The 14,659-nt window shown below is 36.5% G+C and overlaps 1 protein-coding gene across 1 annotated transcript in view; it reads right to left on the reverse strand.

Annotated features, from left to right (window-relative positions):
- The window catches only part of TTC39B (tetratricopeptide repeat domain 39B), a 74,456-nt gene that overhangs the window by 42,098 nt on the left and 17,699 nt on the right, over positions 1–14,659 (reverse strand). The window contains exon 2 of the mRNA XM_072360195.1: positions 4,593–4,627. Coding sequence (XP_072216296.1) covers positions 4,593–4,627 — 35 coding nt within the window. The remainder of the gene's footprint in view (positions 1–4,592; positions 4,628–14,659) is intronic.

Below are 14,659 nucleotides of genomic sequence, written 5' to 3' on the forward strand. Positions count from 1 at the left end.
TACCTTAGAGAAAAACATTGCAGACCCATAAGACTACTTGAAAGTTTGATAACTTGATGGTAACTTATTCCTGTCACATAATGATGACATTTTAAGGAAAAATTAAATAAACCAGAGAAAAATCAAAATAATTAAAATTTCATAGGTTTCTAACAGATGGAGATCTTCAGAGTAGAAAATGCATACAAAAAATATCAATGACAAAAGTCAGTACATTAGTAGGCATAGGACAACTAGAAGCTGGAAAGAGCTCATGACTTTTAATGATCTTCTTTGTAAAGAATTAAATTCCATATTCTAACAACAGAAAACATGGATTTCTATATTCCATAAAAAGAATTTATGAATAATCTGGAGGTAAGTTTAAATAGCAGAAATAAGGTTAGAACTGTATTCGATAGCTTTCGTACCACAAAATTCAGATACAGATGAAGTATTTATCAAGAATTAAAAGAAAAAGTTACAAATCTGCTGTACTCGTGCATGTTTTTGAAACTAGAGAGCCTTTGCAGCTAATAAAGTAAAGTTACCTTATAAAAATAGCCTTGCACAATGCTTGAAGCAAGCAGACACTTGAATGGAAGTACAGCAAAGTATTTGGTAAGCAGCAGCTTACCATCACAAAACTTAATTACTGGCAGCAGTTTGAAATTTAAAAACAGAAAGATCCATTTCTTTCGAGTCACTCAGTCATTCTGCAAAAGGAGATGCCAGTACAGAAATAGTTCTGAATTAACACAAGCACAGAATGGAAGAATTAGTTTCATGTTTATCCCACCGATCCTCCTTCTGAGGTTGAACATGCTATACCAAAAATTCTAGCCAAGACCTAGAAAACTCAGTAGCTAAATTCAGCAGCGAAGATACTATTGTCACATGCCACTGCTCCTTCTAAGCAAAATGGCAGAATGACTGTTAGTAGCCTTACTTTAACTCCAGTCAATAAAGAAATCTATTTACACTTAATGATCCATTCATATTTCTTTAAACCAAAGACACCAGTAGGGTTGCTGAATATACCCACAGTAGCTGAGACAAGTAAAAGATCACAAAAGAGTCTAGATAAAGAATCTAATCCATTTAGACAATCAGAGCAAAGACTGATTTCCTCCTGGACTCAACCACAGATACAGCAGCCAGCACTGGAGATTTAGGGAAGGATTTCACCCTCTTAAGATAACTCATTGTCCTTTCAACATTTAACTTCATACAGCCTATCCATAGTTCAGCAATAATAACAACTGAAAAAGTGAACAAAGATACTTAAAGAGATGATAATGTAACAAAATTATTTGCAAGTATTTACTGAAGCAATATACAGACCAGTGGTACTTTATAAATATTTTATTAAAAGAATTACAGACTGGCATATAAAATACTGTGATGAGTTGGGTCCCACTCACTCTTTTAGAATTCTCTAAAATAACAAACTGGTCTTGAATAAACTCTTTCCTAATAAGTGAACACAGAAGATTTTATATCTACAGTATTGTATACTGAAAAACATTTTAGTTAAATTTTAGTAAGAATCACCTGCGTACAATCAACCCGCAGTAAGCCACTCACACAAATGCCAGATACATTGTCACAGACTGGTAACAATTTAACTTTCTTATCTGATTAGAAGAGATTGAAACATTGATACATCGGAAAATTCTAAGAGGAACTTTATCAACAGCAAAATCATAAACAAGATACAGCTTCCCAAAAGGCGGAGCCTCTAGTAATTCATTGTTTCAGTGCAGTAATGTTTTCAAGTTTTTATTACTGTTCTAGTAACAGAAAGAATTACCACTAATTCTAGACAGATTAAGATGAAGAATAACCAGTTTGGCACTAGATTTGGGTCACTCATCAAGATCATCTGAGAACTAAAACCAAGGAATTCCAAGGAAAAGAATATTAAAGAGTTCCACAAAAAGTCCCAGAACAGAAAAGCCCCAAGGCTTTTTGAAATTCTGCAGAGGTTCTGCACAATAGCAGTACATTTTGAAGAACTTGAGAAAGGAGAGAGTCTAGTTGAGTGATAAATCCTGGACAGACACAGAAGAGTATACTACATTACTTCTACGTAATGCCCACAACTGAATAGTAGCTAATTATTTATGCAAACTAATTATGCCAACTGCCTGATCACACTCTTAATCTCTTAACCTACTGACCAGTGTCAATCAAGTAAATTTTACAGAACAGTAACAGATCTAAGAGATAATGTAAGTCAACATCTAGGTAGTGCAAAAATACACGAAATAGGGTACAGCATAATACTTGCATTGACCTGTTGAAAAATGAAACTTTACATTGACCATCCAGGAGTAAGAGAGATGCATCTGAGGGAAGGAGAGGTAAATAGGTCACGAGGACATGTACAGGGAAAGCTTGAGTCATCTGGCAGGGGAAGGTGTAAGTTCCTAAGACAGTAATCGCTATGACATGAGGCTCAGTTCACTGCTCATGGCCCATTCCTCTGTCACCTACAGTAAACACACGTGAACCTGAAGAAAGTTCTAACAGAAATGCATGAAACTTACTGTAGCTCCAGCAGAATGTTTAACAGTAAAAAGAAGTTGACATCGTAAATCACTAATGTTTTTCAGAATCCTGCAGAACTTTAACAGGTAGGCAATTTGCTTTTCTTTCCTTTTATCCAGGATAGCTAAGAACTTAAGGGCCCGTAGTACTGCTGACTAACCAAAAGCCTTCAACAACCTCCCCACTACCTGCAAATTTCTAATTACAGTTACTCAAAGCCAGTAGTCATGTGTAAAACTAACAAAGGTCCTTCCATACACTTCTACAGCCCTATTATATACTCCAAATCCAGTTTCGCATTAATGTTACTGTTGAATCCAAATTTCTAAATTAGACTGAAAAGAAATCTAAATAGTTGGAAGAACAGTGCTGCTCAGGCATGTATTCCTGGGATCTTCCACCAATTAACTGACACCAGATATTTCGAATGGACCAAAATGCAGTTCTAAACTACTAAAATTCAGCTCCAAGTCTTCCTCTTTGGAGGGAAAAAAAATAAAAAAGCAAGATTTCAGAGTAATTTTAAAACCCATATGTTGTATAAGTTGGAATAATGGCAGTGATTTTAGTATTCATAGTTTTCTACGCATACTTCTTTCTCTTGAATATTACCAGCCCCTTCATTCACACTTAAGTACAAAAATGCACTCAAAAAATAAGAGTATTCAGAGCCCGATGTCAGAAAACCACATATACTTGCCTGTTAATCTATAAATCCTGTGCGATTCAAAAAGCCCACTACTTCCTTAATTTCAGAGAATTAACAGGAAAGCACAACCCTCTTATTGCAAAAGCATTATTTACACAGCTGTCAGTTTAGGAGAGGCACTGCCAAGTACACCTGAGCAGCATTCCTGAGTTTGAACACAGTACATTTTAGTAGGTATCTTCTTGAAAGCTACAAAAAGTGAGGTCTTTACTGGTTCAGTAGCCTGCCAGAGAGTACGACAAAGGTTAATCCCTAATTTATTTCATGGTTAAAGCTGCTATCTCATACTGGTTCTACTCAACCAACCAAAGAAATAGAAGACACACTCCATGAAGAATGTTCAGCACACAACACACACATCTCATGACAAATCAGCATGCGAGGCTCCCAAAAGGATGACATACACTACCCTTTCCATCTAAGGCAGTTTTTTTAGTACTGCCTATTTTAACAGCATATGCAACCACCAGGCATAATTTCAGAGTATGTTTAAATGCCATTCTTGTCCATACTATGTAAGTACACTTTTTCTGATGTAGCTGTTCTGTAAACTTAAACAGTTCTTGAGAAATGAAGATAAATTTATGCATTATTTTCTACATAAAATACTGAAGCAATCAGAACACAAATTAGAAAAATGAGTAAGAGCTCACTGAATGCAGTCACTTCACAAATTCTCCTAGTCCTGAAAAACAGAATCTGTTGTACAGCTGCACAGCTCTCTTTTGCTTTTCTAATAACCACAAAGACAGGTTATAAAGTTCACTTTGTCATCTCCCAAAAACAACTCCAGAAGAACTACAGGTGATCCTGTGTTACTGAAACAGGCTGAACTAGAGTCTGTGAAGTCTAAACAAATGGCAAATTGGCTTTAGAATATATACACATATATTACAGACAAAATGTATGTAGAGAGAAATATAGAGAGAGACACATATAGATGCACCTAACTACATTAAGGAAAAACACCTGTGCAACAGTTGATGTAGCAATTTCTATTCAAAAATACTGCTTTCTTGGTCAAGTACAATGTGTCATCCAAAGTATTTCAACTAATCTAAGTTATCTTTTTCTCACCATGCAGAAATTTGCCTGCAGCTGTCAGCATGCAACAAGGTTACTAAAATTGTTCCGTTAATTCTTTACAACTTTCTCATTTGTTGACAAGCACTTCACCATATACATCAACCTAATTACACTTCCATTTCCCAGCTCTTGAGACCTTGTAACTGCTCTAGAAAATATGAAGTTGGTATATAAAACCATTTTTCATTGAGACGGTACACATACAGTATTTCATTACTGGATACTGTTTAAAAAACAAACCCACAATTTTTAAAATGTTACTTACACAGGGATGTTTTCAAAAGCATCTTCAAAATTTTCCTGGAAAAGAAAGAAAGAGATTCAATTAATAGTCTGCATATGCTCAGGGACTATTCATGTAACACAGTAGAAATTTACGTTTATCGGGCAGCATTCATTCTGCAATACAGAGCAGTAACTGGATTATTCATAGTCATGCTTTCAGTGCAAATCATCACCCAAACACATTTTCCACAGGCTCACTGCACTAGAGTATAGTTTAATGGTAAGTATAACCATAGATTTTTCTCCTCTCCAGACTCTTAAACTTCCACTGTTCAAATTACTGAGGGAAATGCAGTTCCATACCTCATGAATTTGCTATGCAAAGGAATAAAATGATACAAAACTTGTACAGCATTCTTAGTGCCCACAACAAACTTTCAAAAAAAAAGAAATGTTTGTAGAACAAAAATAACACTGAAAGAAATCAACTTAAGTTCCTTAAATACCATCCTTGCGTCAGTAGCTGAATTTCCACCAATTACAGCCTACTTTGTTATCCACTCACTTAATAATATTCCAGGTGTGTGCATCGTCTTAAGAGTCCACTGCTGATGAGATGAAAGAGTTTATGTGGAATTTACCCCAAGAATGATAATGTGATTTAAGCTAACATTCAGCAGTACTTCAGAGGATAAACCCATGCTTCATGAATTTTGAACTTCTCTGCAAACTTATCAGAATAATCAAATAATAATGATGGATCAGAAACTCTTTCTCCTCTGTAGGAGAAATTCAGGAACATAACATGTGACAGTGATGCGTCCACCTTCCAAAAAATATTACTTGTATTTTTAACTATGGGAAAATACCCATTCAGAATAACTGCTGAACAGTTGAACAAGCTACTACTAGCTTGTTTTGAACTACTGCAATTGCATGTTATTTTTGCCTGCAGCTACCACTGCCAAGGAGTACCAAAAATGTATTTAAAGAAACGTCATTAACAGACTGCCTAAATGCTCTCTTTCAAACTAAGCTTACTATCTATATTACAGTAGACAGGATAGGACTATTCTGAATACAGTAATCAACTCAGAAGCAAGTAAAATGACAACTGATCTGAGAAGAATGGAACTGAGTTTCCAAAAGCAGTATAGATGCCAACAGGAACAAACATCCTAAATAAAAACCCTGTTATCCATGTCTCACTTCAGACAGTGATAAAAGTCAGTCTTACAATAAAGTGCTTCTCTGAAGACTCTGTTTGCCTCCATGATCCATTTCCAGAGTCAGGAGGAGAAATTCCGCAACATACATAAAACATATTGGCAGCTTTTTTGAGTATGCTTCCATTTTTTATATGGGAAGAAACTGTTTTTTTATCTGATGTTTGAACTGTCAGATATTTGCAGAGAACAGCAGCAATCAGAAGTCTGAATCAATGTGGAAAACACCACTAACATGGATCTCTTCTTGCCTGCTCCACACACTTGGCAAGGATCACACAAGTCTGTCTCCTGAAGAATTTTGTTTCCTCCTATTCATACTCACTAAATGTTCCTCTAAACTTTTAGTAGATGAAGAACAACAATTACATTCTTCCCATTTCAAATCACAGAGGTTAGTCACAACCTATCAAAATTCCTTGTGGTGGTTAGAAACATCCCCTGAAGGTGACTTTGATGCTTAAAAGGAAACAAAAAAAGCACGGTTTTCTTCCTGAAGTTCTCTGACCCTCTTAGTCCCACCACATGCAAAAGATGTTTTAAGAGGCACTGAATACATCATCTTGTTCTGTCTCACACAAGCTTGTAGTCAGTATCATGTAATGAAAATGTTGAAGGCATTAAATGAGAAATGTGGCCATTTCTACACCATTCCATGCCAACTACAGAAAAAAAAAAAAAAAAAGAAAAAAGAAAAAAAGAAAAAAGGAAAAAAGAAGAAGAAAAAGAAAAGGAAGAAGAAAAACAAAACCTTCCTGAAGTATCAGTAACTAAAGTGGTATAAGAAAGAAGGGGACAGACTCTTTAGCAGGGCCTGTGGTGACAGGACAAGGGGAAATTGTTCACACTCTGAGATTTAGACTGGATCTAAGGAACAAGTTTTTTTATGATGTGTGTGGTCAGGTACTGGAACAGGTTGCCCAGAGATGTTGTGGAATCCCCATTCCTGGAGACATTCAAGGTCAGGCTGAGACAGGGCTCTCATCTAGCAGTAGGAGTCCATGTTCATTACAGTGATACAGATAGCCTTTAAGTGTTCCTTCCAACTCGAACAATTCTACGATTCTCAAGTATAGGTGAAAATACTGTTTGAATTGAAATCAAAATACCCAGAATAGATTTTCCCTGAACAAGTCCTAATATCTGTCAAGTTCTCACCGAAACATAAAATGTTTCAAAAGCATTCATAAAACATCCACTTTCCTCCAAGCAGACTGTTACAAATTTACTTGTAAGCCTGTTCAACAACAGAAAATACATAGATAATTACTTAAGTAATTACTTAAAGCACATTTTTTTAACATGTAAAGTCATAAATATGTGCATAGATAATATGCATACATGTATTTAGAAAACAAAAATCGAGTGGTTTATAATATCTAACTCCTGGAGTGCAGAAGCAGCCCAAAGACAAGGACAGACACCCTTGCACACTTTTTAAAAGCCTAGTAAAGACTGCCTTTTCAGTTCCTCATCACAACATCGCTGTTTCCAGAAGATATAGTTACAGTGCTATAACCAGCTTCAAAGGGTGCTTGTTTATGTCAGTTTATGTCAGAACACAACTTCCCACTAATCTAATGCATCTAAGTCAGCCATATTTGTGACCCAAATAATTCAAATGTCTCTAATGAATTAATAAACTTCCTTTATTTACACTGCTAGAGAGACTTGTTATGAACTTAACACAGAGCCTTATCCATTTTCTTCTACTGACTTGGGTGCATCCTGAAGCAAGTCCCAAGCATACCCTTGTCCTGATAGGAACAGACATTCAGCAGAGATCTTCAGGAACTACAACCTGCAGTGAGGTAAACAGAGGGAAGGAAAGGAAAAGGGAAAAGGGAAAAAGGGAAAAAGGGAAAAGGAAAAAGGAAAAAGGAAAAAGGAAAAAGGAAAAAGGGAAAAGGGAAAAGGGAAAAGGGAAAAGGGAAAAGGGAAAAGGGAAAAGGGAAAAGGGAAAAGGGAAAAGGGAAAAGGGAAAAGGGAAAAGGGAAAAGGGAAAAGGGAAAAGGGAAAAGGGAAAAGGGAAAAGGGAAAAGGAAAAAGGAAAAAGGAAAAAGGAAAAAGGAAAAAGGAAAAAGGAAAAAGGAAAAAGGAAAAAGGAAAAAGGAAAAAGGAAAAGGGAAAAGGGAAAAGGGAAAAGGGAAAAGGGAAAAGGGAAAAGGGAAAAGGAAAAAGGAAAAAGGAAAAAGGAAAAAGGAAAAAGGAAAAAGGAAAAAGGAAAAAGGAAAAAGGAAAAAGGAAAAAGGAAAAAGGAAAAAGGAAAAAGGAAAAAGGAAAATGGAAAATGGAAAATGGAAAATGGAAAATGGAAAATGGAAAATGGAAAATGGAAAAAGGAAAAAGGAAAAAGGAAAAAGGAAAAAGGAAAATGGAAAATGGAAAATGAAAAATGGAAAATGGAAAAGGAAAAGAAAACCCCACACAGTTTTTTCATATATTCTATTCATTTAAAAAAAATAAGTTCAGAAAGCAAGTGAAACAGCTTAACAATAATGTTCCTCAATACATAATACTGGCTAATCCTGCAACCCTTAAGATTTTTATCCTATCCAGAGAACGGGTCAATATGAATATTTAACACAAGAATGAAAATAGACTTGCCACTAGATGGCATGACAAAAACTGACTTTCCTGCAAATCTGGAAAATAAATAAATAAATAAATAAATAAATAAAATAAAAAAATGGCAAAAAGTAAAGCTGCCTTGAAAAGACTTTTCCTGAATCACACCATCAGGATTATTGCTCCATTTAACAACTTTTAAACTGGCTTTTTTTTTTTTAAGATATAAGCCAGTTTGAAAAGTTTCAGTATCTTAGAGACTCTTCTATTTTCCAAATCCAAAAAAGTTCAACTCAGACAAACATAAACACAGTGTATAGACAGAAGGAAAAAAATAACAGTTTCACTGTTCTTTAGTAATTACAGCAGAAACCATTCACAGCAGATCATCATTTTCACACAAAGCTTTATGAAAAATAAAATGCAAGACACGTAACATTACTATAGGAGATTTATCTGTTACGGTATTTTTAATACACTAGTGGAGACAACTGCTTGTCCTGGTAATAGATTGTACTTTTGACACTGGGATTTCTTTCTCCTTTCTCCCATATTTATGGTGTCGCTACTCTTACGCAGCTGTGGACTGGACTGCAACTTTGTAAAGGGAAGAGAACAGGGGAGGTATAAGGAGAATAATGATGAAGATGATTGCTGATCTGCAATACCCACATTTTGGAATAGGACTACGAAAGAGAGGCTTTCTATATGGTCTTCATTTCGATACCGCCACTAGTTTCTACAAGCCAGGAGTGACCACACAGATTTATTAGCAAATGTAATCAAGCATTAAAAATATTATTTGAACAGAATTTAAGTATTCCTTTCTACTACTCTACTCTACTTACACTCATTTCCCCTGAGCCCTAGCCAGTGCTACATTAACAATTTCAATACTGGCAATACATTTTAAACTCCAGACCTTCAGTGGTAGCAGCTTAATGCAAGCCGACAGCTACAAATCAGCAATATGCCACCATTACATCGAGATGAAAGCCTCCCGATCAGTCTTCTCAATGATAAAAAAGCACAACATACTTCCTTTCTGCTGACTTGACCAAGATGAGAACAAAAATATCAATGAAAGAGGAAATATTTTGAGATGTGCAGCACAGGAACATGACTGACTCTAAAGCAACAATGATAGGACAACCCCATTTGTGTGGGATCGCACCTTAAATTTCAGTAAGATCATATTTCTCATTACAGGCTTTTGTCTGCTTGTTTTATCTACTTAGTGCTAAAGCCAAGACTTTTCAGAGACATTTATTCTGTCTTTTTTTTTTCCCCCTTCCATTTATCTTTGGAGCATTTCTCAAGGACAACAGCATCCTCAGTATTTAATGGAATACAAACACTGCATGATGCACTGTCAGTCCTCTACTCACTTTTTCTGTACTTGTATTACAAAAACACTGAGAGTTTTCAAGTCTTAATTTTTTTTTTTAGCTTCCTTTCAAATAGCCTGAAATAATTTCAGGCACTACCGCAGATGTGCATTTATAGTAATAAACGCACATAACTGGAAAGATCTAGATCACTGTAAACATGAAACCTACCTCTGTTTAAAATAAACACACACGTGTCATTTTTGCAATTTTAAAAAGGTACTAATAAAAATTAGAGCACGGTTATTAAAGTTTGCTCACATGCTAAATTGATTAGTTTTAAAGAAGTAACTCATACATTTTTTATATTAAGAATTCACCAACTAAACACAATGAGAAACAGTTATCATTGAAAGACCATCGTTAAATTGTTTCTAATTAAGTTCCTCAGAATGCTTCATTTTGTTCAATACGATTTCTAATCAATATCCAAAAGAAGAACCTAATTATTCATGGCTGAAGATTTCATTAGAACTAGTGGAAAGCAAAACAGAACCAGAAAACACTGTCTTTAACTGACTGGGATCAAGGACTAAGTCAGTCTACAATGAGGACCTGCAGGTGTGTTGCAAGTTAGCAACACGACACATGGTTCTCATGTCAGGAAGATTTCCTTATTGCTGCGATGATCATGATGTGTATCTGCATCACCTCATGTATTCCTGCTAGTTCTTCTAAGCAATCCTTTTATATTGTAACACGCATATTCAGCACATTTCCACTAACCCATTGGCTAGAAAGCGAGTAAGTTCCATAACAAGCATAATAAGAGCTTATCTTACGCCTAGGTACAGAACACCCACCCCTGCTTATTCAGACCTTCTGTCTCCTTTCCAGACCTTCATTATCAGCAAGTCAGCATCTGACAAGGCTGAGCTGACCTCTCCATCTCCCATACACACAGAAACAGTCTGAGGCCGTGCTATGTAAAGCAACAATGGTGAAGAAAGCTCAGAGGCAATTTTGACAAGCAATTCAATATGATTTCCTACTGTTACTGTGATCTATAGGTGAATCTGCAAACAGCAGAAAAGGTAAGTCAGGATGCAACACAGAACATGAAAACAGTAAAGCTTTTCTTCCTTAGAATTCAGTCTTCCTGAAGGTTAATAAGTATTTAAGAATACAACAGAGATTCCTCCCAAAATAGTTTAGGAACTAGAACACGTGGCTTTTTCAAAAGTTTATAATCATTTTGATTTTCCAAGCAGAAATACTTACCATCTCTGGCTCATATATTAAACCAGTAAGAAGCAAAAAGCTCCCTGATTTCTTGTAAACATCAGTTTTCATAACGTTTTCTTTCCTGGCTCCAATTCACATTTCTCTCAGGCAGTGTGCCAACTCTTGGAACATACCAACTGTACATGTCTCTCATGGCTCCAGACTAAGATTCTGAGAAGCACACGTTGTGGTTCAGCTAGGAACAAAATTGCTAGGCTCAACACCAGCCAAGTTTCACAAAACCTGACGGCTTTTGTTCTAATGCTATTTTATGGAGAATTTGTTCAAATTAACCCATAGCCTGTAATTTCAGCTACAGATAGAATTCCACTATAGAATTTACTATCAAAATTCCATTTCACAGTATCAAAAAGATGTTTAGATTCAACTTTTAGTTTCCCACTTCTGCTATTTCCCAGCAGAAGTGCAGTAATTCTCCATGTGCCATAAAACACCTTCCTAGCAGACTACATGGATTTCATATTGCTACCCTTAGTAACTGTCTGGAGAGTGAGACTGTGGAGGAGCTGTGTTTTGCTGAAAGTTTTCCACAGCAGATGAAAAACGTCAGCTGTTAGAAGCCACAGATGCAGGTCAGTAGTTCAGACTCGCTTATTAAATCTCAAGAACACAGAAAAGCATGTCATGTTGAAGATCTTTATTAACACGGGTAACTTGGTTAGGAGTCATGCTTTAGCCAAACAAACAAAAAACAACAGCAACAACTCCACATCCAAAAAGAAAACAGGATCAACACGACAGAACACAGCTTTACTAGAATTATGGCTAAACAAACTGAAACTCAGTTGTTCAGCAATATAAACTTCAGTGTCATTTATTTCAAACATTAGATGTCAGCACCCACAAGAACAAAGATATTTCCACCGCAGACTGGAAAGTTGCGACCTTTTCACATAGCTGCTTACCTCAAAACTACCAAAGACATGGGAAAACTGAGGCTTAGAAGTCCCATCTTCAGTTTTAGGAGTTTTTAATTAAAGTATCTGCGGCAGATAGATGCTAATAACCAGCACATTCTTAAAAAATAAATAAATAAGTCCTGATTTGCATTTAGCTGTATATAAGCTGGACAATTCTAAAGCATCATACCAGTCATTTCGTACAAATGAGACCTGGAGTGGGAATGACTACATTCAGTGATGCCAGACTTTGTGGGTCAGGCACGCTATACACTAGCACATGGGTGTCCAACCTTTTGGCTTCTCTGGGCTGCATTCAATGAAGACAAATTGTCTTGGGCTGAATTTACGTTTACCACCCCAAAAGTAATGCTTCCCACTTATTCTCATGGAAATTTTAACAAATAAATGAGCATGCTAACACTGCTTGATAAAGCAAATTGTCAGCTACACAACACTATCTTTCAGCATAGTAACTATGATTGGCTATGCATTTTCACCAGCAATGAACAAGAGCTTGCATGTCAAGCTCGTCAGAAACCTGCACAAGTAAAGATGACTCACTGTCACAGTTGCCACAGCTGAAATGTGCTATCCATTGCCTGACTCTGCTCACATCTGCTGTTTGGTCTCCATAAATATCAGCAAGAGTCAATTTATGTCAATGGGTGCCGCTTTTTCAGCATGGGGGAATTCAATTTCATGTTTGCTTCAGATGCACTTCATGTCAGATGTCACTGTGTCAGACTGTCCCTGTGCTGCCATCTGTCATGCCATGACAACATGTAATACTGCTGGGAAGGTTCAACATCTGCTGCCATACCACCAGCATCCATCTCTGATGTCATGGAACAGCACAATAAAATAGGAGGCATTGATTTTGGAGCAGCCCTCATAAAATACATTAAATAAATGTAAAGAAGTAACAAATCTTACTTTAACTGCTTGCATTTTTATTAAAACATCTTTTAAATATGAACAACAAAACCATAAAGTAAGCAGGATGTGACTCGGTTTTTGTGAGACTAAGATATCAGGTTTGACGGCAGTGGCTGCAAGTCTCAGTGAGCTCCCAAGACGTCTGCTGGGTGTTTTTGATGAAATTTTACTCTTCCTGTAAACAACTTTTCATTCTCTTTTTAAACAATTTTTCACAAATGTCCATACTTTCAAAAAACGATTACACGAGTAAGATGTTACTATGAAGTAAAGGATAATTTTCTATGGTAAGATAGGGCTTATAGAATCCTGATGAAGGGAAATGACCAGATTTTAATTTGAGTTGAATATCTGATTGCAACTCAATACATCCTACTTGAAAATTCACGAGTGATTTATTTATGCTGACTGAAAATAGAAGCACAAATATACCAAAAAATGATGTCTTTTTCAGCAATCTCAAAATCTATTTCTCAAATTCCTTTATCAAAATTGAAAGCACTGCAACATTATTTGTGCGTTTTTGGGGGTTTTTTTTGCTTTTTTTTTTTTTTTTTTTTTTGCTTGTTTGCTTTGGCTGCTCACAGGACTGTGTTTAGCCAATGTATCATAATGCACAAACTTATTTCCCATCACCTGAGTCAGCACTACACCATTTCCTCCCCGTGTCCTGCTTTCAACCCCTGTAGGGTTAACAGTGCAGTGGAAGTTTGGATCAGGGACTAGAGCCACTGCCTTTACAATATGGGGTAGGGAGCAGCCACAGGTTGGATGTGCCTTTACTAGTGTAAGTAACAGGATGAAGCCTTTTCTAAATCTACTTCTGAACAAGGTGCCTAATGGAACCGCACACCAGTACACTGACATCAGTCTTAATTGTTCTGAATGGAGCTGGCTGAGCTTGTCCTGTTTTAAACAACACCTCTCCCTTATAACTGAGAAGTGGAAATAAGCAGATTCAGTTAGGCAGTCAAAAGAATCAAAAAATATTCCATTTTAATTGACACACAAATGGCTCCTGTCAACAGTTATTCATGTTCATATGAATATCTGACTTCCTGCACATAAAAGTGAGAGTATAATTACAGCTAAACTTGGCTGAACTCTAATCCAGGCAGAACTATTATTCTCTTCATTTTCTCTAAGTAAATAGTTTCATCTCAACGCATGTGATCTACTTCTTTTTTTCCCTGATTCTCACTCATTCAGCTGGAAAGGGGAGGGAGTGAGCAAGTGACTGTGTGGTGCTTAGCTACCTGTTGGGTTAAACCACAAAAAGACTACACAAAACCACTCTCCTAAAAGCAGACACTCCAACAGATACTGCAAATTTGCTCTCTTGAGCTGTAAGAAATACCATTCAATTAGCCTAATACCTCTTTAACCAGACATGCTCTTCTAAGTCCTGTAAAACTTCGGGCCAAGCTTGTCAAGGTTGTTAAAAACTTCAGTGAAAACCTCTTTCAATCATAGAACTGACATAAAAATGGCCACTTCATCATTTGAGTAGGAACAGACCTTTAAAAGTAATCTAGCCCATCTCCCCTACAACAAACACAGACATCTATAGCTAGACCAGGTTTATCGGAGCCTGGTTCAGCCTCACCTTGAACATCTCCAGGGACAGAGTATCCACCACCTCTCAGGCCTTACCTCTTGGTGAAGCCATGCTGACTGTGCCACATTACCTCTCTGTCTCCCCAAGTAATGCTAATGCATATCTTTTCCACGATTTTCCCCATCAAAACAAAGCTTGTGAAGACATTACTATTTTCAACCATCTAGATTATCAGTCTCCTCCAATCAGTTTCCAAACATTCCACAGAGGTCATTTTTGTATGC

The sequence above is a fragment of the Excalfactoria chinensis genome, chromosome Z (genome assembly GCF_039878825.1).
Source record: "Excalfactoria chinensis isolate bCotChi1 chromosome Z, bCotChi1.hap2, whole genome shotgun sequence".
NCBI classification, from domain to species: domain Eukaryota; kingdom Metazoa; phylum Chordata; class Aves; order Galliformes; family Phasianidae; genus Excalfactoria; species Excalfactoria chinensis.